Source organism: Helobdella robusta, assembly GCF_000326865.2.
Source record: "Helobdella robusta unplaced genomic scaffold HELROscaffold_40, whole genome shotgun sequence".
Classification (NCBI taxonomy): Eukaryota; Metazoa; Annelida; class Clitellata; order Rhynchobdellida; family Glossiphoniidae; genus Helobdella; species Helobdella robusta.
The window spans coordinates 369979-396255 of NW_008704903.1; the positions used below are offsets into that span (position 1 = coordinate 369979).

At 34.2% G+C, this 26277-nt stretch overlaps 1 protein-coding gene across 1 annotated transcript; it reads right to left on the bottom strand.

Moving 5' to 3' along the window:
- Positions 1-290: 290 nt before the first annotated feature.
- HELRODRAFT_176894 (hypothetical protein) lies at positions 291-26075 on the bottom strand (the record flags this gene model as incomplete). The annotated part of the gene is made up of 65 exons (XM_009025141.1): positions 291-382; positions 1294-1449; position 1579; positions 1718-1938; positions 2072-2210; positions 2317-2561; positions 2636-3908; positions 4143-4147; positions 4269-4478; positions 4594-4786; positions 4972-5207; positions 5278-5583; positions 5738-5857; positions 5978-6136; positions 6212-6410; positions 6485-6550; positions 6606-6900; positions 7025-7291; positions 7493-7673; positions 7987-8129; positions 8274-8410; positions 8506-8820; positions 8873-9009; positions 9073-9230; positions 9346-9406; positions 9461-9605; positions 9790-9956; positions 10033-10186; positions 10596-10781; positions 10912-11029; positions 11125-11444; positions 11513-11728; positions 11852-11987; positions 12119-12311; positions 12431-12483; positions 12568-12714; positions 12789-13067; positions 13129-13424; positions 13520-14024; positions 14150-14327; positions 14844-14917; positions 15360-15447; positions 15931-16052; positions 16426-16733; positions 16840-17486; positions 17952-18256; positions 18337-18514; positions 18619-18806; positions 19075-19237; positions 19458-19559; positions 19640-20567; positions 21247-21437; positions 21549-21632; positions 21695-21844; positions 21991-22047; positions 22295-23099; positions 23184-23353; positions 23806-23944; positions 24024-24146; positions 24354-24488; positions 24833-24966; positions 25083-25220; positions 25313-25454; positions 25615-25712; positions 26000-26075. 65 exons carry the CDS (start codon positions 26073-26075, stop codon positions 291-293), a joined length of 13953 nt encoding a protein of 4650 aa, XP_009023389.1.
- Positions 26076-26277: the final 202 nt, after the last annotated feature.

Here is a 26277-nt window from a genome sequence, read left to right on the forward strand (position 1 = left end):
GAGTTGCAAACGTGACAAATGACGGCCCTGGATTTGTGTGTCCGTATCGCTACCAGTGCTAAAAATATTATCGATACTCTTCCAATAGTGCCAGCGTTCATGCCTAGTTTCGATTTAGTCTCGTTTTAGTTTTTGATTGAGTTAATTTCTTGTTTATTTGTAATATATGAGTTTACTATTGTTATTGTTATTATTATATGTTTATTTTTCCAATAATGTGACAAAAAGACATTTTTCTTGCGCCCGCCTAGAGTGATGTCATAAAATAGTTTCTAAAAAATATTTCGCAATTATGAAGAGCTGTACAAGTTAATATTTTTATCGAGACTTTTTTGCAGAAAGTCCCTTAAAATTTCTATGTTCAACTCATGGAGACCGAAATCTAGACATTGAAAATTTATTTAAATTATTTGTCACCATATACGTAAGGAAATATGATTTAGAAAGCGACTTTACATTTTTTTGCCTACAGACATGTAGTACTAGATAGAATCTTTTTTACTTAAACTATGTTTTTTGATATTATATGATTAAATTTAATTGTTGGCTTGTTGCCGGTTTCAAAAAATGAAATGGTCGTTGAATTGCTTAAGCGAGTGTATTATATTAAAAAATCATCAAACTATGAAAGAAAAGTTGTTAGAAAAATGTTAAAAATGAAGTTAGACAGTTCATACAGGTTGAAAAAAAGCTGAACTACAAAAAAATAACAAAACTTCATCCTTGTGATATAAAATTTCAATACGAACAAAAAAAGCGAGTCAGTGAAATAAATGTTGCTTATTCAAATAGAGCACGCATTTAAGGCAAGAAATTCAATGCCAGTATAGGAATGAGACCAATGAGGAGGAATGTGAACTTCAAAAAGGCAGAACCCGAAATTGTTGTTGTGGCAAGCTCTGGCTGGGCAGTAGTTGTTGTTGTTGTGGCTGTTGTAGTAAAAGTCGTAGTAATGGTTGTTGTTGGGCTCTCAATGACAACAACAACCACATCCAAAACTGTAGAAAACGACGGGACACCTTGAGGTAATAAGTGAACTTTTTAATTACCTGGAAAATTACTTACTTAATTACTTAATTGATTAATTGAGATTTTAATTGATTAAGATAAGTAAATATTATTTTTCAAATTTTAAGCTGTCCGTTTAAATTAATCATAAAACTCAATTTAACAATCCTACGCATTTGAAATTTTGCACAAACAGTCTCAACACAATTAACCACTATTCATATTTCACATTTCGATTCATACATTTAAAAACTATGACGTCCATTTCATTACAAATGAACACACCATTATCCGTGGCTTTGATCTGAATCATCGTCTGCAAAGGTTGATCGACCGGTTTGATAACACTCAGCCAGCCAGCCAATGGGTCCAATGAAAAATATTTTGATTCAGCGGAGGGCATCAAAGTGAACGTGACTTTGTCGTTATCATCATCCTTAGCTGCAAACTGTTAGGAAATTTCATTTCGATTTAGCAATTTGAATCGAAAATTATTTAAATATCTTAAATTTGGACCTAATTGCAAATACATAATGTTTATGATGCGTGGATATACGCGTATTCACTTACGCTGCGCGCGCGTGTGTGTGTGTGCGTGTGTGTGTGCAAGTGTTATTGATATATCTGACAAGTGATTAAGATAAAGTGACTCTCAACCTTTTATCATAACAACGTTCAGTTTGCAAGCTTTAGAAAAAGAAACGCCAACCTTGTAAAGGTTAGGCACCAACTGGCCACTGAACCACTTCAAAGTGATACCCGACTGGTCAAGGAAGGCCGGAGGAAACTCATTAACATTTTGCACATTGACCTGAACAGTTGCTGAGTCGTTGAGGGCTAGGCTCTGATCCAAATCATCGTATGCAGTGACTGTCAGGCTGTATGAACTTTTTTCTTCAAAGTTCAAAGATTTCGCTAGGGTTATCTGACCTGCAATCAAAATACGCAACGTTTATTGGGTTTAACATTCGAAGATTAGTAAAATTTCTTTGAGTCTAGGAATTTTTATCTTATTTTATTATGGACATTTTTATTTTATTATAAAAATCCAACTAAACCCAACCAGTCAAGACGTTGATGGAAAAAACGTTGTCATCATTGCCGGCGCGGATGCGATAGAACAGCGATAGGCTATCGTCATCTGTGCATGACAACACGACATCTAACACTGTTCCAACTTGTAGGGATTCATAGACAGTTGTCTAGAATTTCAATGAAAAAATGCGAATGGTACCAAGAAATTGAAAATTGAGAACTAATTATTTAGAGAATAAAACTATTTAAATATTTTCTACGTAAGAACCTCACCTCGTAAACTTTTGGCTTAAAAACAGGCGGGAGAACATTGACATCACTGATAAATATATTCAAGAACTGATTGTTTGACGATACGTGCAACTGATCAAAAGCCTGAACCGTTATTTTCAACTGTTTTATAGTCAAATTGGAACTTAAAGATGTAATCAAATGAATCGATCCGCTGTTTTTGTTGAGGGAAATAAAATTTTGAGGAACAGATGGCTGACTTGGAACCATTGAGTAAGTCAGTTGGGCTAAAATATAAAATTTTATGTCATAAGATAAAAAATTACCAACTAAATTGAAATTGATTCAAAATAAAACTAACGATTCAGATCGCAATCGTCGGCTTTGAACATGAAAAGAAGGGAATTTACAGGAATTTTCCTGAACACAGTAATGTTTGTTTCCGTGCTGTTAAAAGAAGGCACGCAGTTATTGACTTCCAAAATGGATAATGTTAAATTTGATGTCGACTCCAAAGATGGAACACCAGAGTCAGCAACTTTCAGTTCGATGACAAACGTATCAATCGATCGTTTGGCGAGGATTGCTGCATTCTGGATTCTTAATTTTTTGTTTGTGTTGTCGGCATCAAGTATGAAATAGATGTTGAAATTTAAATTTGGAGGTGAAAGTATTCTGGCAGAAAAATTTTTAATTTCAGAATTTAGGCCGAAATCTAAATCATATGCTGGAACGAGAATGAGCTCGGTGTTGATCGGAGTGCTTTCATTTACTTCGATAAAATAACTTGGCTTGGAAAACATTGGGTAGTGGTCATTGATATCTTCAATTTTCACCGAAACATCAACAGAATTAGAAAACTGACCCGTAGGCAGAGCACCGTTATCGAAAGCCAGAACTTTGAACTTAATTATTGTATTTTCGCTCGTTGAAACCAAAGGAAGCAAATTAGTTATCAATCCAGTGTCGATACCCACATTGAATGGAACAGTGTTGAGTGAAACAGAGCTTTCCATGTTGAAAGTTATCTTTTCATTTGGATCATCTCCATCCCAAGCAGATACATTGCCAATGACAACTCCAACAAAGTTGGTTTCGTTAACGCTGAAAGTGTAGTTGGTGCTGTTAAAACTCGGTTTAAATTTATTCGATTTGACGATTTTCAGCGTGAAATTAGCAACAGTAGTTAAGGGGGGAGAGCCAGAGTCTCTCACTACAAAAGAAAAACTGTGCACTCCCACGTGATTTGCAAATGAGGAAGTTGACTTAATTGTTAGATCATTTTTATCGTAAGTCAACAAATCTTGATTATCCGGATGTAGCAGTGTGGTCGTAACAACGGCATTCAGCAGTGCATCCTTATCATTCACGAGAACATTGCCTAGTATGACAGCACCTGATGGAGTGACATCTTCTGCAATAATTAACTCAGAGAGTCCAGAAATTTGAGGTGGATTGTCGTTGGCATCGGTTACAATGACAAACACCACAGCCGATCCGGATTTTGGAGGATTCCCAGAATCAGTTGCAAGGACGATGATGCTGTACTGATCTCGTTCTTCTCGATCCAACTGTCTCGTAGAGCTGATGATTCCTTTTTTGATTGTAAATAAAAATTCATCTCCGATAATATCCTTTTAAAATAGTGCGTTAGTCAAAATAATTTTCCACGCAGGATATTGAAATGGTAATTAGGTTAAAACTTTTTTGTGTTAATGCCCTAAACATTTGCGTCTATAATCATTCACTCATTTGAAATTATTTCAAAAACATTTATATTTTATTTTTTAATCAAATTCATTTGTTTCAAATGCCAAAAATACTTCACGTGCTTTGTTAGAAGTTAAAAGATCGTTAGCTTAACTTACTTGAGCTGCGAATATTTTAAATGTAAAAGTCATTTTGTTAAATTCACGATTACACAATGTCAATCTTTAAATAAAGACTTAAAAAATTTTTTTTAAAACCCACAAAAAAAAATGTAATTCACCAACCAGTACTTGGCGCAATGCTGAATGGAAGGTCATCTTGTGGCAGCAGTGAATATGTGATGACATCATTATCTTCATCCGTAGCATTGTTAACAGCTATCAAAACTTGGGGTGGAGTGAGATTTTCTAATATAGTGGCACTAAAGTTGTTGGGTGTAAACGTTGGCGTGTGCAGATTACTACGAGTTGTGTACAGGGTATAGACGTGCGTTCCTAAAAAATTATGATCAATTGTTTTTCAATCAAAAAATAGCATCAAACGTAAAAATTAATTTAACTTTCAGTGAAAAATTTTGTGTAAATAAAAATAAATAAATTAACGAGAAACCCGGTGCAGAAATGTAGTCAAAGATTTGTAAATAATTTTTCTTGCTAATAACTTGCAGCCAAACATTGTGCCGAACATCCAAATACTTCCCATTGGAATTGGTAACTGACGTGAATGTTTGCTGAGCGTTTAACGTTGGCGGAAAAAGGGCTCTCAGGTAAGACCAGCCAATTTTGTCACATGTGACTGTGAGCTAGGATATAGTGTTAGAAATCTTGATATTAGGAAAATAAAAATGGCAAGCATTATCCGTAAATTTCCTTCAAATATTGAAAAATGATAACCTCAAATACACTTAACAAATTTTATTAATTAAAATTTTTTATTTTTAATTGTTGATTAAAACAGTAATAAGCGAGAGACAGAATGTTATTTTACCTTGAGTGTTGTCCCAAAAGCAACGAGACCACTGCTGCTAGTGCTACACATGGAGACATTCAACGGTCTGGTCCCATTTGAACTGTCATACACCGAGTTTGGAATTACATCGACCGTGATGTCTGGATCAACGACGAGATAATCAACTATGGAGTCAGATTTTGGATTATCAATGAGGACTGTGTGAAGCAGCTCATGAAATTTGACATCTTCCAGTAGAGAAAGTTTTGAATCGCCTGTAGAAAAATATTCCAAAACAAATGTTTTAATTAAAAAAAAAATTGAGTACTAAGATTCAACAGTCACCAAGTGGATTCGTATTTTGGAAAGTCGCCGAAAAGTTGGAAAAGGTCCCAGACAGCGAGCAAGTCATTATCCACTGAACCGAAACAGCCGACATTGGAGAGATGTCTCCAAACTGAATGCTTAGTGACGGCGAGATATCCTGGCCGGCCAATCTCGTGCCTACAATTCTGAAATCCACCAACAGACCCTTCTCGTTATCGATAATTTTAGGTTGGGAAGATGTTATTTTGAGATCCGTGGCTGTCCCGCGGCCGGAATTAGTGATGATCATGCCCAATATGAATGGGACTGCAGGTTCAACGACATCTGGTTGACGGTATAATTTTATAAAAATATAATTTGTAGATGGAATGTTTTAATAGTTTACTTAAATTTTTTTTCTGTTGGCATGAATAAATGGATTAAAATTTTTTAAAGTTATTTATGAATGTTCAGAAATAGCTATCTCATTGAGACTAACTCGTAGTGAAGGGATCATCGCTGTAGACATATTTCTCAAGGAAGTAGTCGATGAAGAGACGAGGATCAGGTTTAACTGTGATCGTGTCGGGAAACAAAGGAATTGTCAGACTCTCATTGCCTAAAATTTTTTTGTAAAAATAAAGTATTTAATTTTAAAATTTATTCCTACAAAAATTAACAAAATGAACCATCAAAATCGATAGAGATAATTTGCATAATGGCTGAAATAATTTCACACCAATGGTGTAATGAAGAGTGCCTCCGACGTTGTACTGAGTGTCTGAAGTCGGAGCTGCCGAGGAGTAAGGAATGATCAGCCAAGTCACGATGCCTTTTTTTCCTTTCAGTAAAACTCCATTACCCGATGCATTTGTTATGCCTTCTAATTTTGATTGACCTGTAAAAAATAGGAAAAATCTACAAATTCGATTTGGTTTAATTTAGATAACGGAGAATGTGGAGCGAAACATACCTATCGCGAACTTGTAAATCGCATCATTTGTGGTGTTGCCAGTTCCTCTAATGGTGATTTCTAGAACGATTTTGATATTTGTCAAATCGCTTGATTCGCCATTTTCCAGCTGCAGTTCAGCTTCAAATCCAGTCCTCGTTAGTGTGACATGTTGTTGGATTTGAATACGCACTTTTGCGCAGACACCTTGTTCGGGGCTCTGAAATATGATGAACACTCTTCAAAACAACCATGTTTGTAAAATACGTTCAATGAAAAATGGGAGTAACGTACATATTCTGATCGTTGAAAAATATCATAAGCTTCATTGTACCAATCACTGATGCTGGCTTTGTTTGCCTGTTAAAAATTAAAGTTAAAAAAAGTTTCAATTATTCAACAAGTTTACACAAACTTTTTTGGCTTCGTTTTCGTAGGCTTTCAAGTTGTTTTCACTTGACTGAACTTTTCCCAGGTTGATCATTCCATCCCCTGAGCCATTGCCTCCCTTGTCCCAATCGGCAAATGATGAATTGTAGCGGAGAACCAGTTTCCTGACCATTTCCAAAGTTGCATTGCTCGGAAGTGGACTCTTCAGGATGACATCGAACTCTTTTGCGGTCACGACTGAACCACCTTCGCTGGTTTCGGAGAATGCTGGTTCAAAAATTTCGGACCACCATTGAGTGGGCGGCTCTTGGAGGTAAAGCCTTGAAAGGCATGCATATTAATAATTTGTTTTAATTATAAAAAATAGTATATCACTTTTTTCTTTATAAAATCATGAAAAACTGTTAAAGTTGAAAAATAATATAAATAAATGTAAATACAAACCAAGCTTCATCTCCTAAAAACGTTATCCCAAGTACGTAGAATTCATTGATAGCTAACGATCTTTTGGCCAATACAGGCCCAAGGTCTTCTTTGCTTAGCACGTTTGTTCCAGTTCCTCCACCACTTCCTGATCCTGTTTCTCCACCACTTCCTGTTCCTGTTCCTCCACCACTTCCACTTCCGGATCCTACGCCACTTCCCAAGCCTCCCCCATTACTTCCGCCAGAGCCACTCCCTGACTGACAACCCCCAATAAGCTTTACACACCTGTCATTTGAAGTATTTTTTAAAAATTTGTTTGATTCATGACAAAATTAAATAACGATTTCTGCTGAAAAATGTTTTATGGTTATAAAATACTGTATGAAGATTTTAATTTTACTAAGTGAATAACCGATTAAATTTTAATTTAGTATTCAATTTGAAATAAATTTTTTTATTTTGAAATGATTTAAAAAGGCAACTTACATTTTTAGGGAGTGCACCTTCCTGACGCACTGCATCACGTGATAACCGTATGACATTCTGTTCGGTTGGTAGTAAACAGATATGCATCTGGAAACGAAAGAGAAGATGGTCCAGCAAAGTTCAGGATAGTTTGAGTTGCACCCACAGCTGACACGAGACACACCTACCACACCGAACCGACCTGTTTTTAAACGTTTTTGAATTTTCCTTATCAGCTGATATTTCAATTTTTTTTATTTTATTCACATTAGCACTGTGAAGCAAATAAAAGACATTTGGAACAAACAAATATGTCATTTGTGAAAACTGGAGATATTATTTCAATTTATAAGTATTATCAATATTAATCTTTTTTTAATTATTTCTCAAAGGCATCAACGCGCGCGCACGCACATTTTACGGGTGGGGCGGAAATCACTCTGCATCCAAACTTGGTCACTGTTACAGCAAGACCCAAGCATTTCAACAATACAACAAATCAAAAATTTTCAAACCTCCAATCCACCAGCCCCAACCAAATCCAAAAAAATTCCAAGTACAAATCACCGCATTATGAATGGACACGCCAACTGAAACATAGCGTCTGGTGTCGCACACGTAAAAATATGTTGCCCTAATGGATATGCCTAAACAACCTCTGTGTACATAATACGAATTTAAATATATTGTTATATAAAGTTACTAATCTAAAATTTAACTAAGCAAAATAATCCAAAATTATTACATAATGCTAAGTTACTAATCTGAAATTGAACTAAAGAAAATAATCAAAAATTATTACATAATGCTTCTTTTGTTTATATTCCTTTTAGCCAGACTGGAGCCCACATATTGCTGCTTTTTCGCATCATCCGTGAGTACCTCAGCGACGACGTAGAAGGTTGTATTGGCCGGTATGTCTCCGAAGTCCGTGTTGTTCTGACGGCGGGTGCATTGGAAACAAATTCATATAATGCAACGTTGAAGGCTGTATCAGACGATTATTAAATGTTTGGAAATAAGAGAATGTTCACCATTGTTAGTGTGAGGAAAGGGTGGTCACCAATAGAAGGTAACGTTATTTGAAATCCTTTAGCAGAGATTAATCCGTGGTTTGTAATCTTAAACTGCAAAGATTTCAACACTCCAGTTTCCAGTAGGTCAAGGTCGATCTCATTCGGTTCCATTGTTACAACGGGGATGGGGACGTGGGTGGTGAAATCAGCTTCCAGTGTGATGTCGTATCTGTCTTCTAGGGAAACTGCTTTCACGGCCCAACTGTTACAATTCGTGTTTTCTTGTTTGTTCATCACCAAAATATTAAAATCATTATCAATGGAATTTGTTTTCTAAAAATTGTATGTTCAATTATTATAAAAATGTCTCCTGCCTGTAAGTGACAGCATTCCTTTGAACAAAGACGGAAACGACATCTTGATCCTGCGATGCAAATATTACGCGCGAATCAGGAATATGCTTATCAGCTGACGTCTGCAGGGTGTAATAATCCTCCAAGATGTTAACAAACGTCACCATTCCTGAAGCGGAGCAGTGAAATTATTCCGTAATAAATTGATATTTATTAATTAATAGTTAATTACCCGTGGAGTCAGTAAATTTTGTCGCAATAAAGTCTGAGTATTCAGAAGTGAGGACCACTTTGGCTCCTGCCAGCAACGGCTTGTCGTCGGAGAAGTACGTATATTCGTCTTCAACTTTAACCGTTAGGTTTAAGTAACTTGTGGACACTATTGTAAACCTGCAAATTGAAAAAAATGAAAGTTTTGTTTTTACAATTGTAAATAACATTTTTCATGACAAGACACTGAGCTTATTAGTTTCAGCTTAACATCGGTCAGCCATTGGAATCAAACCTGAATTGAAACGTAGCTCCAGTTTCTGACGAAACGATTGCAACGGCTCCTTGGACGTCTCCTATAGCCGCAGCTGATGGTGGGTTGTAGGAAAAAATTAAAGTAGAGCTCTGACCTGGTTCGAGAACAAGACCAAGTTGAGACAGACTGGTCAGGGTTGTTGCGTTCGTGCCAAAAGATATGAATTTCAGATTTGGAATGCTGGGAAACTGAGGGAGTACATTTGTTGCGGATCTTGCTCCGACGTTTGTTACTTGCACCTGCAAACCGTTTTTTAAAGTTACATACAAAATTTACGATTAATTATTCAAAAGAATTTTAACTTTAGAATTAAATGTTGAAACTGTTTTGCAAAAACAAAACTTTGAAATATTATACAAATGGAAAAAACTAAATGAGAATTTTGAAAAATAAAAACCCAAGAATTGAAATAGAAACGTTCACTTGTTTAATTAGCACTCCGCCCCTAGGAACAGATGATTCAATGACACCCGGCACCAACTCGAATGCAGGATTCCTTGGTTGAAATGCATAACTGAAGATCACTCTTTTATTCAAACCTTCAGATGTTACGAATGTAATTGGGAAGGAACCAGATAGTCCTTGGTCAGCTGAAAAAAGTACATCACCATAATAATTCCTATAGTCAATGCCAAAATTTTGTTTTAATAACAATTAAACACCAACCTGAAATGTTGGCGTTTAGGGAAATACTCTCATTGGATCTTAGAATGACTGCCAAGGAACAGTTTTTGATAAGAGTGTTTGTCGATGGTAACCATTTGCAAGAGATTTGTGACGAAGTTGAGAATAGAGTCAGTTCCATCGGCGGGGTGTACATCTGTAGGCAGGTTGATGCTTATCCTAATTTTTTTACCTTCATGTTAGATGTTAACTGAATTGTTTTTGTTTAAAAATGGAAAAGTAATCTTGCTTCAGACAAATATGCACAAGTACATAAGCTAACGTACGCCTTATGTTTGAATTCTCCAAATCGAAAAATTTGTTTTGAGGAACAAAATCAATGCACATAAAATTATTTCTTGTAACATTAATTTTCATATCGTTGATAAAACATACGCATTAAATATGTAATCAGATCTCGCGACCACAAAATTTTTCAGCATTTTATAAATATCCAAAAAAATTGGATGCTAAAACGTAGATATTTCTAATAAATTTGTTTTTTGTAATTTTATGTTAGATTTTAACTAATAAAATCTAATTTCCAATCTTCAAACACAACCAACCAGAAGATATAATCTTGTCAAAGGATCCAATCCATTATTATGAATAGTCAAGAAGTTTTTAAACTGGTACTTGTCAACATATCCTGAAACACTCGCCGGATTTAAAAATAAATTCACGCCGTACACAGTCCAACTTTGCTGCACATTCGTCAACGTATTTCCTACCATTGCTGGGTGAACTGCATCCTAATTCAGAAAAAAAAAATTTTAAATTACCAAAAATTCAATTCAGAAACAAAATTTATTTATTTTAAATAATTTTAACATACGACAATTGATTATAAGATGTTATGAAAAAGAATTAAACGTTTCGTACCACTTCTGTCAGACCGACTTCAAAGTTAAAAGGTTGAAAGTTTATGCTAAAAATACTCTTCAGAGGAACTGACGAGGCTGTCGTTGGTATTTTTCTCAGACCATAATTTGATTTTATTCTGAGGTTTAGGAAAAAAACGCAAATAAAAATATTGTAACTTTAATAAAAAAATCACTTGAAAATTCCCAAACACACCAAAAAAACTGTACTTACAGGAGAACCAGAGGTATTTCAGAATTGTTGAAATTATCATTGCCCTTGGAATCAACCCACGCTATTTTGCCACTAATCGTGACTGGTTGAGGTTGTAAGAAAGGACCTTTTGGTAGGGAATCGATCACTAACGAATATGACGGTGCTACCGAAATTGAAAAACTCGTCACAGATTTGCCGTATTTATTTGAACATTCAATTTTAAAGTTATACGACTTCGTGTTCGCGGGAACTCTCGTCCAAGTTAATAAACCTAAATTCTCATCTAGGTTTGCTTGCTCGGGAGATAATATCAAAACCCATCTCAATATAGAGCTGCCCTAAAACAAAAACCTAGAGATTAATTTTTTTCAAATAAATGAATACCAACTCAACTTGATCCACAAACTTGATCCACGGTCAGTTGTAAAATGAAATTTTGTCCTTCAACTAGTGATAAATTCTTAACTGGAGAAATTTCTGGTGGCAATCCGAGCTGGTCGCAGCCATCGCCAGACCAGGGCACGAAACAGGTACATCGGCCCATGTCACACGCGCCTCGCTTGGGAACCGCGTTGCTCCCGCACGAGTTAACAGGACATGAAGGATTGTAAGTAAAATAGAACTGAAAAGAATTTAACAACATTTTAAAAAACATTAAATGCAATTAATAGGTTCTTAATTTTAAGTAGTTGTGCAAATAAAACCGGTTTGGCGTGTTTTAAATGAATAAATGGTAAAAGTCTACTTTTGAGTCGAGATATCCTTCAATTTCGTTTATTTTAACTTCCAACAGCACAACACCTGCCGATTTCTTCGGACTAACGCATGCAATCTTGTTCTCAGATACCCACGTTCCAGGAACTTCTAGATTGCCGTCGAATCTAGGCAGCAAAAAGTTATTTTCATTTGAAGTTTTGGAGTAAAATTTTGGCATGCACATGTTAATGGAACATGCAATGATTATTTGTAACTACAGAAACATGTTTGAATATTTCTTAACAAAAAATCTCACTTGCATTTGTACGTTGCAACATTTGGCAAATTATTTCCACTAATGAAAATATTTGTTTCTCCAGCATCAGGTCCGGAGTCAGGCGAGATGTTCAGCAAACTGACCAGCGGTTGACAGAAAGGTCCAGACAATTTTGGTGCACACTGATCGCACAGGAGACCAGCATAATTTTGGTCGGTGCAGTCACATAGACCTGTTTAAACAATGAGTGCTATAAGTTGGAATCGCATAAGTATCGAACTTTACCGTTAACTTTGTTGCAAATCCCGTGAACACAGTTTGGACATGGAGCACAGTTACTTCCCCACCAACCTGTTTTGCACTGAGAACAGTCGGAACCGGAATATTGTGAGGCACATGCACACCTGAAATTTTTTATTAGCAGTCAAATATTCTTCCGTCAATCGGATGTTTATTTAAATTTTAGTTTGAATTCGAATGCGACCAACTGGTTTGGGCCGGCACAGATTCCCTTTCCGGAACAGTTGTTTTGCTGTCTGCAGTCAGCCCATGAGCAATCTTCACCCGACCAACCAGGACTGCAACTACAATTGTTTGGTCCAACGCAGACACCCTTATCTAAACAATCGTAAACCCTAGAAATTTAATTAATTTTTTGAAATAGTTATTTTTATATACTATTAATTAGTATTGAAATAAAATTTCAAACCTTGAACACGAATATTTGCTGCAGTTTAAGCCAGTCCATCCCGCATTGCATTGGCAGACGTCCGGAGCCACGCACATGCCATTACCTGAGCAGGATTGAACTGCCAAACAAGAAAATTTTGATTCGTTCAAAAAAGGCTCGAAGATTATGCGACCAACAGTTGGATCAACAGTTGTGTCCTTCAACCTTGCCTTAACATTCGCCAAGATGTTCGAATCCCACCAATTATACGTACAATTTTGACTGAATCCAGATTTATATTTAGCAACAAAATCGTATCTGAAAAATAAAGAAAAGTGATTATATCAAAAAATGTATGAAATTGTCATTAATTCAGTACCTAACAAGTGGATTTGATAACAAATTCGAAGAAAAGGTAGTAATCGGGAGGCTGGAGCAAACAACTCCTTCGGATGGAAAATTGTTCAGGAAAACATTGGATGTCACGTCGAATCGAGAGTTTGTCCGGTTGAAGAGGTCCAGATAGTACTGTTCCTTATCACTCAATGTGGTTTTGATCTCAAAAATACATTTCCCGCCGTTATTTTCGAACCTGTTTTGCGATATTGCAGACTGAACTGAAGGCCACTGGTCGATCGCTCCCCAATAATCATCATACATGTAACTCACTGAAGCCTGTTTTATAATTGTACCACAGTTTTAACTATTCATGATAACTATATGAAAAAAAATGAACATGATCAACTGTGACGTAATTTCTTGCAACTTACCATGTTGTAGTTTTTGGTTGTGTCCGCCATGTTCGAAGTGAATTTGTTTCTCAATATTTTGGCCTCTATCCCATAAATATTCCAGAGAACGACGGAACTGTCAATCGAATTGGAAAAGGTGCTGTCCAGGACTTGAACGACAATCTTGTCTTTCGACTGAAAATTTGTTGCTCGAGTAATCTGTATAGAACGGGACGACAGAGACTCAAAAGAATTTTCCTGCAACAGAATGTTGTTGTCATTATTGTAAAGGTTAAGCGATATAGCCGCGCCATCGTAGTGAGATAAGGAAAGTTCGTCTGAAAATGACGACCGGATGATTTCAATGTTTGCTCCTGCAAAATCACTTGTACTGATACTCAGTCGTGTGTCTGCAAAGTTAGTACCGCTAACTTTCACTGAACAGTTCGTCGGGTAGTTATTATTGTACTTAGCAATGGTCATTTTGTAGACTTGGTTGAATGCGCAGTTGCTTATCTTCAGCACCTCGGTCCCTGGGTTGAAACTGAATTTTTGGTGGAGTACTCCATAGAAATATTCATTAAATTATAAAATAATATTTAAACATTTGTTAATAATCAGCTGTTATAAAATTCGAGATCAAGTTTTTAAAATTAAAAACTGACTCACTTAGTAAATACATCCGACGAAACAGCGGCAGAACTGATCGTGTTTTCAGTGCCTACAAGCATCTTAAATTCGCCCAAAACGTTGCTGGCTTTCACGTTTGACAGGCTCATCTTATTGGCTTTCAACACTACAAAACTAGATACACCCACGACCTCCACTTGATTCAAAATGATTTCGCCTTTCAAAAATAAATAATTTTTTTCCATTGAATATTTTGTATGTTTTTAACCAAAAATGCCAAAAATTAATGCCAAACTTGATGTTATCGAAATGGTTGCTGGGTTTATTAATCTGACGGGAGAATTCGCGTTAGCTTGGATTATTAAGCTGCCTGTAAGTTGAATCAAATATATTTTTTATTCGTAAAATCGTGTGCAAATGATTCCACAAGTATTTTCTAGATATTTTGGCAACAAAAACAGTTTGAACTGTAACATTTTTGAACATTTGATTAATAAAATCGTGAACATTTAAAAAAAAACAAGACGTCGCATTTAAAAACATATACAAATTTTGAATTAATTTTGAATAATAATAATAATAATATAAATAATAATTAACGTTAAACAAACAATTGAACCGTTGAGATAATTGAACATTTAAATAATAAATAACTAGAATGGTCCATTAGAAATAAGTTTCAAAGTTGATCTATAAAAAATGAAAATTTTATTAATCCTAAACATTTTTTTACCTTCCACGGCCAAACTTACTCCATCGTTAAATTTCAACACCACTCCTCCAACTAGTGTTAGAGTAACATTTGGTCTGTACATTGGAATTGAAATATAACAAAACAAATTAAAATATCAATAAAATATTTAGTTGTCACTATCCATTATATATATCCATGTTATCCACGGAGACTTAGAATAGGTAGGAAGTTTTGGGGCTAAAGCCTCCCACCAATTGAACATTTTACTAAGGTCAAGACAAAAATGAACGAAATCCTTCATATAAATTTGTTAAAATTTGAACTGAAAACTATTTCAGTCCCTCAGACCAATAAAACTAAAAAAAATTTTCAATATCAAACTGTTAAAAATTTATAATAATAATAAGCAAATAAAAGATCGTCAAGCTTTTTCCAAAAAAATTAAAAAATTTAAGACCTTTTCAAAAAATTTGTAAAAAGATGTATTAATGAAATAAAATAAATTTGTATCATAATTCAAAGATAATTGTTTTAAAATTTGAAGAACAAACATACGGAACGTATATAGAATGCAAAATGGTGTAGAAGCCAATCGAATTGTTACTGAGAACTCTCGAATAGCCAACTTTCCCTCCAAAAAACTCTGCAAAACGTGTTCGATCGTTAACAAATTGTTTATCTATTTTTTCATTGCAAATTAAAAATTAAACTTTACAAACTTTTTGAATGGTCTATTTTTACGATCATTATGTTCTTATTTTGAATACGCATGTTCTCTTACATACTTAAATATTCCTTAATTACAGTTAAACTTTTGCCTCATCACAAGGCTGTGACATCCACAATATTCTAGATCACACGACGCACGCACGCATTAGGCGCGCGCAAGCACCAACCAAACACTCATCACGTATAATTGTCTTCAAGTTTTGGACAGAATGTATTCAAGGCAGGTCAGCACGCAACAACAACGCAAGACATGGCTCTACTACCGATCGAGCTAATTTGCCGACAACGGAGCGCTGTATGATTTGCGCAAGCTTATATTTATTCTACAAACTGACTAAATAACTATGTTTTAGCTTAGCTTGGCTATTATTTAGATAACTAAATAAAAAAAAATTACCATTATATTGGTTAGGATCTGGAATAGATACATCAACACTTTTTTCACTTCCATTGTTGACCAGTGTTGAAGGCCAGATATCGACAGGAAAATTATTCGGGTTGTTATAGAAACAGAAGATTCTTGAATGAATTTTTTTAAATTAGATGTTCAGGTGATTGTTAGAGAAAAATATAATTACATTTTCAACTAATTAACTGTAAGATTATTCAGTTGAAAAACTCAGGTAGGCAAATAATTTTGCTTGAAAGGTTTAATAATATTTTTTATAGAACAATACAGCATGCAAAGAATTCGAATAAATAAAATAAATAATGAAATAAAATAACTATCTAAGATGAAGTGTACAAAAAAAATTAAGCTGTAACTAATTACAAATTAAAATTTGAAAAAAATACCAAGAGAACAATTACAATCGATGAGATGGATGAATGAATTTTTAGAATCGGAGATGAATCCAAAGGTGAATGAACGTGTGAAAGTCCGCTTACTAACCTTTGAAGTGCACTGGACCAATCTGTTACCATCCACTTGTTGTATTTCAAGTTGTAAACCGTAGCCGAGACTCCAGACAGTCGATCCCAATTCGACTCAATGTACACATCCCATTGTAGATCTGGACTATAAAAACTGTTGTTGTTGATGGTGAGCGTGTAGGAATGGTAGTAATTGAAGTAACGTATCGTTCGTCCTCTTCCTTTGTTGTTCAGAAATATATTATCCGTTATAATTGCGCTTGTTGTAGAATATAAAAATATGAGTTCATATGCTATGCTGTTGTTGATGATGGAGTTTCCTGAAACCTGAAAATATTTAAACCCAATATATATTTGTGATCAACATTAGGCAAAAATTTGATTCCAAAATTTGATATCAGTCTTAAAATAGATTTCAAAAATTTGAGCTTACTCTCAATTGGTAGCAAGAAACCAAATAAATGAGATAGGTGCAGCTGCAGTCAAGAAATTTATTGTTTTCTAAATTGGCGTTCAAATAACTCAACTTCATAATATAATGATTGTAATAATCTTCTTTAAACATTACTTCGACGAAATCGTTGTTTTCGACAGAGACATAAAAATATGGTGTAATTGAACTTCCATATATTTCTAAAACAATTGTATACATTTTGGACCTAAACTGAGAAGACTTTATGATGGCTTTAGATAGCTTGCTTTCAACTCTAGACGATTCCATAGAAACTGCGTAAGTTTGAAATTGTAAAAAATTGCAGCTATCTACGACGAGAGATCCTTGGCCCGTCCATTTGATTGCGGCCTCTTTTGTGTTTACGAAAGTGTTGTTAGTTATGAAGCATTGGAAATCACTCGGTGAATCGACTAATTTGAAAAGCAATCCAGATCCTTTTGAATCAAGGGAGAGCAAGTTCTCAATTGTAAAATTGCCAGTCGCATAGCCACTTATTTGGAGGGAGTGAGAAAAACTGTTGTAGATTTCAATGTTCTGTAGAAGGGGTAGTTGACCTTGGATGGAAATTCCCAAAACTGGGTTGAACATTCTGACATGATTGAGAGTTGATCGTTCTCCAGCAGTACCTGCTAATCGCATAAAATGATCGAATGTGGCTTGGAAACATTAGCATTCAAACAAATTGAGTTATAAAAATAAATCTTATTGGTTTTGGTTTGAAAAGAGTTCATAAAAGAAAGCATCTAAAAGGTTGGCTTTTTTATTTTATTAATCATTTTCTGCTTTTATGAAATTAAAATGAATCGCCAAAAATTATTTTTCCTCTGATGACACTACCCATAATTTTTCTCTCATTAAACTCCGCAGCAATACTCTAAAAACTTTTAGCATCTTTATTTAAACAAATATCTTATTTAAATTTTCTATGGATTAGATTTGTGTACAAAAACTCAATAATATGATAATACAAAATTTCTAAGTTAAGCTTAGTTTTTCAGATTCCAATGTTTAACAATATTTTTTGTGAAAAACTGACAAAATAGACAATAGATGCACAGTAGAGTGTTAAAACATTTTCAAAATAAACCAACCAGTGGCTCGTTTTTTTCTTGCAGCGGTCGAACCTTCCCACGCTTCAAATTTGAAACTGAATGCGCTTTGACTACTGGAGGATGTAGCTTCAAAAATGGTAGATAAGCTTAATGACGAAGAAGTCTCATTAACTTTGATGACGACATTGTCAGCTGGAGCAGATGAAGAAAGAACTTTAATGGAAACGTGACCAGAATCAGATGGATTGAAAGGTGGTGTTGAAACAAAAGATGCATCTTTATTAAAGTCAGCAAGACGTCTGGGATTGTTTTTGGGATCTAGAACCAAGCCATTACTATTTTTCCTAAATTTAAATAATTAGCAAATTTCATTTTAAATACAAAATCCACAAGAAGCAGTTTACAAAACGTCAACCTCAAAAACCATCCAGGTTTTTTTAATGACATCAGCGAGTAACAATCAGAGACCGTTCCTAGCAAGCAAGGTGTTATTTGAAGAAAAACATCACTATCACTTTTCAATTGAGAATCCAAAATGACGTCATCGGTTGACGTCACGGTGAGTCTCTTTCCTGATTTGGCGGTTATTCTGACGTATTTTTCTAAGAGGTATAAATTTCATTGTATTACTATGTTTTGTATTTGTTACATTAAGTGAAAATGCAGGGTTCAGTTATTCATTCGTAACATACAAATTTGTAACAACCTGTTTGCATTGGTGGTCGATCAATACAAGTTACATTGTAAAAACTGGAAGAGCTCTTATAAAATATTATATCGCAGTCTTGCACGGAGAAGGAGTTTGAGTCGGGACAATGTAATGTGGCTCTTTGATACATTCCAGAGTTATTGATACATGGCGGAACCAAAATCTGCTCAACAGAGCTAAGGGTGCTTGATTTTGGAGATTTCGATTTCAATCATTAATATTTATTTCAAGTTTATTTGTTTATGATTTACAGTCATTATCATTATTCAATTATTCATAAGACAATATTTTAATTTTTCACAAGTTAATTTTTATTAAAAGACATTTTATTGTCTCAAATATTGTTGTAGTCATGCATGGATCTAAGTTTACTTATGTACAACATGTGCATGTGCTCCTGTTTGATTGTTTTGAGAGAAACCGAAAAGAGAATTGTAAAAAAAACTGACTAACTTGCATTTAAAAAGTGTCTGACTGGCTGATTCTTTATAACCGGCTTGTCGGCACATCAGATCGGCTGTCTGCTTTTTGTACGAGTCTTCCAACAAATCAACGACATACCAAGCGCTGTTGATGTACACGGCCCACCAATTGAAGTCTTTCTTGATCAGCCAATCTTGAAGTGATATTTTCATTATCAAGTGATTTTTTGAGACTATTTTCATTGTTAGTTTATTTGCATTTCACAATAATTCACTTTGCTGATAAACTTCAGTTAATTGATTATAAGTTAATGCAGACTGTAACGAAAAGAATATCATTCTAGAGTTATAATATTTTATAGTTTTTCTTCTTTACAAACAATTTATTGCTGATTTTCAAATAATGTCAAAAACCTTGAAACATTTTTTGAAATTTGATCCCCTTCCAGTTGAAATTGCTACCCTTGGAGGTGAATTGAATTTTGCTGTTCTCAATCCCATTAGCTGATAAAATTCCTGAAAAAGCAAACGAAGAGTAAACACCATTTATTTATTTTTTATGTTGTTCTATGGAATATATATTTTTTTATTTCTACCTTCAACTGTAATTCCCCCGTATACAAAGTTCAAGGTCACTCCAGGTTCAATCGTTAACTTTTTGTCAGAAGGAACAAAAATGTCATCGACAACTGAATATGGCGACTTGTCTTTTGTCAGAACCACGTTGCCATCCATTCTTCCACCAATTTGACTGTTACCTTTATCAAAAGTTGATGTCTGCGCCACTAATGAAGTCATGTCGGAATCACGAAACCAGGGACCAATAACGGCTTTCACGACAGTCTGGTCGACAAGTTCGTCTAGAACTCTAAAACTTGGATTAGAAGCATTTCCCCAATAGTTTCTAGCAAAATATATGACAGCAGGCCATTCCTTCTTAATGCCGTCTAATATTTTTAGTTCGTAGTCTGAATTTGGGTTGTTTAAAACGTTACGATCAGACGCCAGACCGGAGCAATCGGTCGAGACAACTCCCGTTACATTATTCCCAATGAACATGTTGTTATTAACGTAGATGACGTTTTTATAATAATAATTGATGTTTCCAGAACTGCTGCATTTCAAAGTTAAAATTGAAGAATCTGACACTCTTGAAACATTTTTGAAAACATTGTTCTCCAATTTTACGACACCATTCCGGGTTAAATCATTTACTCCATAGAGGTTTCTCAATGACAAGTTAACTAAGTAATTGAAAGTTGAGGTTAACATCGATGTGTGCTCATTATTACTAATCTCGACCGACAAAGGATTGATGACATCCATAGTTATGTAACCAGACATTATTTTATTCCCAATAATCCTTGCTGCGAAGTTTTCAGCATTTCTAATGTTAATAACATTCTTCACGCATTTGAAGACATTGTTTGATATACGAAAGTTTAAATTATTGTTATTGTAGTAATATTCATGACCAATGCAATCCGAACTTGATGTAAAAGTGGAATTTTCGAGAACAAATTCCTAAAAATTATCACAAAATAGTTTACAAAATATTCTAAATATTCTATACATTCGATATATTCAGTGTTTTCAATGCTTCATCAAACTAAAAAATCAAATTAGCTCAACCGCAAAGCATATTATTGAGTTAAAAGTTACAGTATGTATGTATATCATCAAACTTAATAAGAATGTTGAAAATTTGAACGTTTACAAATAATAATTGCCAAATTTTTATTCGCACCTCTTTAAAAACCAATGTTACACTCAAACAAATGGAATATCGCAACAATTTTCAGTAGGTTCTAATTTATTTATCAGCCATTAAGCTTCGTCAAAAAAATTTACGAATATTTATTTTAAAATCTTTCTTAGTTGCAAATGCATGCACTGCACATCCAAACTACTGATATGGGCATGTAAAGCCAAGCATTTTAAACAAAGCTGTCCTTATTTGATTGCGTTTTGCACAAACAGTAAATGAACAAACAACCAGACTAACAATTTTTAATTTTCATTAAAAGTTTGTAAAAAGTCAATGATTAATAAATAAAATATTCAACTGAAATATTAAATTTTAGTTTGTAAATATTTTGAAACCATCACTAACTAGATTTTCAGTATTTCTAAGAGAGAGATAAATATTTTCGTTTTGTGAAAACACGTTGGAGTTTAAAATTGACAGACTGAGGTTTGTGACCTGAAAAATCTCAACACACATATCACCGCATTTGACGTTCAGACCATCAAGCAAAATTTTTCCAGACGATTGGTCGGAAAATTTTAAAAAGTTCTGTGAATCAAACGTCGAAGTCTGGACAGTGACTGAGGAGTTGATAATTTCAAGAGGCCAGATGGACGCATTAACGAAAATATTCTTAAGCATTGATCCTAAGGTATGAAAAATTATTTGAGAAATGTACTAACAAACCAAATATCTTGCAATTTCTTTTACAGATAATATTGCTTTACACGAATTGCTACTTAAAACCAAAAGCTCACCGTTACTATTTAAGAATTTAATTCCATTCCACTGTTTATCTGACGATGTTAGAGTCACATTACCGTCAATTTTTAAACAACCACCTTCAAAACAATTATATAAGCAAATTAATAAAAAAGCAATAAAATGAAATAAAATGTTCTACCTTCAACAACGATTCCTGTTGCAGTTTTGAATTTTAGCTGCAAAGGGCCTTGAATAGTGAGACAGCCGCCATTTGTTACAAATATAGTATTTGTCACGTTGTACCCCTTGGCTTCCAGCGAAGATAACACAATGTTACCATTTACAGAACCTAAATCGCGTTTTAAATAAAATTTTAATTCAACTTTCTTGAATGAAGTTTTACTGAAGTCAACGTATGGATAGTTTTGATTGGCGAGTTAGTGATAACCGTAGAAGTCCCTTGTTTTGCATTATTGTAATGGTGCAGTGACTGACTTCGAACGCAGACTGTGCAAAATTTAAAGTTGCTCTGTACCGAAATGTTCAGCAAGTCTTATAATGTTTAGTTGCAATTAATTAATTAGTCAAAATAAGAAAAGTGAAGAATTTTGTTCCTTCAAAAATATGATGTTGATTTTTTTTAAGTTTTGGTGGCCAAGTGGTAGGAATATTAGTAAAAAAATATATTGTTCTTTTTTAATTCACCTATTTTTAAATAAAGAAGTATTCGAAATTTAAATTATGGAATGGAAATGTATGCTACAGATGTATTATAAGCAATGAAAAAACTTTAACAAACCTCCAACTGTGCCATTGAATTTGTACAAAGCCCTCGCATCACTTAAAACCAACAAACTATCTCGCGATTCATTTTTCAAAATTGAAGAGAACCTTACGAATGATCGAGTCGAGTCTTTGTACATGTCAAAAATGCGATCAGAAATGTTTCTTGTATCAGTGGTGGCCCAATAGTTTAAATCAGCATTGTACCCGAATCCTTTAATGTAAGGTGCATGGCAGGCGATTTCATAAGGAGTATTGAAGTTTACCAACTGGTTATTTGAAATTGTGACTTCACTGGGAGACTCAGCGCTTAACGCAATTGTTTCATCCATTGTGTTGTTGGAAAAAACGTTCGAATCAATTCTAAGTAATGATTTGAAGTTTGTGCCAGGGAGCAGGAAAATTTGTAAAGCAGAAGTTCCATAGTTGTTGATGAATTTTGATTGAGTGATCGTTATGTTGGCGTTATTGTTGATGTACAGGTAAAATGGAATTTCAAGATTAGCAGAAAGTGTTGAGTTTTGAATCAAAAAGGAGATGAAGTTGACTCCAACATAATTGTAATTATAAATGCGGATCGCCCTAAATTTGTTATTTACAAATACAGTGTTGATAATTTGTAAAGTATCGTTGGGCAACGAATAGGTCTGAGATTTATGAATATAGAGTCCGTAGAAGTTATTCTGGAAGAGAGAGTCAGAAATTGACAGAACTAAAGGAGTGTCATCCGAATATTCATCAATTTTCAGTGCCGCGTCTTCATGATTTAAAAACCTGCATGCGTAGATTGTCAACTGACTTCTTAATGCAACAATACCAATCTGAAAAATTAACGAAAATTTCACGATATCTCAATATTCAGTGAAATGTATTTCAATCTTATTTGTTGAAATTTAAAAACTGACTTGATTGCTTTTGAACAAAGAATTGCTGAAAGTGACGTTCTCGTAATTTGTTAAGGAAACTGCTTTTGGGGCGTTCTTAACGACGAGCCCACTAAACGAAATCGTCTTCAAGTTGGTTGTTAATCCAGATCCTCGCACGTACAGGTTTCTGACGGCAAAGTTGTTACATGCTGAAAAACAAAATTGAAATAGGTATGTACAGAGTTTGTCTCATAGTATTCGGAGAAATAAATCATTTACCAGAGAAATCAGAAGAGAAAATGAGTCCTTGCCAGAATTTTTTGTTGTCGTTAAAATAATCAACACTGGCGTAATAACTCAGCACGTTGTTGGACAAAAATTGAACTTCTAAGCCAATAATACCTCTGGAGTCCAAGCATCCTAAAAATTATAGCTAATAGAATATCCCAAAAATTGTAAATTAATTTGAAATGTTGATGAAAAATATATGATAGTAAGAAAAGATATGTAATAAGCAGCTACTAATATTTCCTTATTTCAATACATTACACACAATAACAAATTGTTTTAAATTAAAATTTCTGCTTTAAATGTTTTTTATGTGGTTAATGGTTTAGCAAAAAATCTCAAAATAAATGTTAAAAACATAAAATATTTTTACCTGAGATTGTTAAAGAAGCAGTATTACCAACAAAAATAACTTTAACCCCAGCCTCAATTGTGAGTGTTACACCGACACCCACCAAAATTGCACTTCTTATTATGTAAGGACTGCTTGATTTTGACCAAAACACGTTCGACTAAGAAGAGCATTATTTCGGATTTTTAATAAAATAATTCTAGCGATAGGTAGAATTTTTTTCCATTGCAAACACTCACATTGATATTTTGCGTGATTTCAGTTTTTGTGGAAACGATTGTCGGAGCGAGGCAGCCATAAAGCTCCAATTGAAATGTTGGTAAAAGGGAATAAGAAGTTGGTATTATTGCTAGTAGAATAGCCTAAAATTTGGAAATTAATTTAAAACTTTGATGAAAAAATATGATGATAAGATAATAACTAATATAATGTAATAAACAGTTATTAATATTTTTTTATTTCAATACATTACACACAATACCAAAATGCTTTAAATTAAAATTTCTGTTTCACGTTTCATGCACATGAAATTTTCAGTACATATATTTTTGAAATGTATACATATTTACCTGGATAGGAGTGTCAAAGTACACCACACTGATGTCTGAATTGCCGTGGTTCCCTTCAAATTCGTGAGCTTCAGCCAAATCGTCGGCTCCGTTGCCATAAAATTGCCAGGAAAAGCCATCATTTGAGTACATGATCTGGAAGGAATATTCTTCAACGCTCAAATCAGCATTTTAAGTCAATTTGTTTATTTTCGTCAAATCAAACCAAAAAAATATCGAACACAGTGTAATTAAATGAAATGACATGGAAGCCAAAAAGTAAAATTTGTGAGAAACTATCATTCAAAATTCAAAAACAGTTAACCAAAATCATATTTTTTCATCAGACTTTCACATCGTTAAGTTTATTTTACTGTTACGTACAGACAGACTACCTATATGCAGTGATTTCATGTTTCGAAATTTCACTATAGCAACGTGATTAAATTAAAGGCAAGTTTTGAAACATATTCAGAATTTTAAAAAGTTAAAAAGCTTACCTTAAATGTCGAAACATAGTAGTAACTCGCTGTAGAAACACTCCGTATGGCTAGCTTAGTTATCGTGTAGATAGCGGTTAAGTTGACAGTCAAGTAGACGTATCGGGGATAATTAACACTTGCTCTCCACGCATCTTTCAAAAAATTTCAAATCAATTTTTACTCAGATAGAGGAAAAAATGCAAGTTAGTCTTTTAAACATATAAAAGTTATTATAACACCAAAAATAAATAAAAAAATTGTCATTTACTTGTATTTGAGTTATTGAATCTGGCAAAGCTAGGTTTGAAACTGTCGTCATATTGAGTCGGTGCATATATTTGATCGTCTCTAATGCGTCCGTCTCCAAGCCCTAAAGCATTCAGGCAGGTTGTCGAAGGTTCAGAACCTTGGAGTAGTATATAAAGAGATTTAGGTATAAATGAAGTTATTCATTTTCTTCCAACTTAAATAATTATCACAAATGAAACTCCAACCTACCGCAGATCGGCATATCGCAAAACTCCCACAAGTTGTTACTGGAGTCCAGAAAGCAGTAAGGCCTTTCGTGATGGCAGCTGGCTGGTTCAACCGGGTTCCGACAGAAATTATGGGTGAAAGTCGCATTCACATCGCTGACTCCCTATCAAGTTGATATCGGTCCCCATAATTGTTATCATAATTTGATGTTTTTATAAACGATACATAGTCGCTCACATATAACGAAAACTATTTTTTGCCATGTGTTGAGGTTTTCATTATCGTATTGAAAGCATTAACGCAACAAACACTACCATCCCAACCTTAGAACATGGTTTGGTGGATAACCAAGGGGAGCAACGTTGTCCCGACGCTGACACGTTCAAATTTCCATGGTATGTTCCATCTTTCGACATGCAGTCTAGAAAAAAAATTTTTAAACTTTTTTCACTGTAATAAAAATCTGATAATATTATCACTAAGTTTTGAAAATAATTAAATAAATTTAAAAATTATTGAAGCAATGAAAATTCTAGACAAGAAATAGCAATCTATCTTGGTTTAATTCTCGACATATATTTTCAAAACAATTCACATTTTCATAGAATAAGCCAAGAATCGTCAACAGTGCATCCCTAAGTGAGAGCGTTTCTCGGCGTCCTTTCTAGATTTGCCACTGCATAAAATACAAAAATTCAAACAACAAACCTGAAGCCGAAACGATGTTGTTGAAGAGAGCCGCTGTGATCAAAAATAACTTGGCCAGAACCGTTAACTTCGGCATGATCGAAGTCACAAAAAATGTTTTGAAGCTGACAGTACTGTCAACCTCAAAAAATTATTTAATTAAAATATCTTTCAAATTCATTCAATAATTTTCAATTATAATAATATTATTTTTGATGTCTTTTGCATACAATTGAAGATTTGAAAGATTTATCGTCAACATTTGCCTATAAATAAATAAAATCTCACAGGATGCGGTT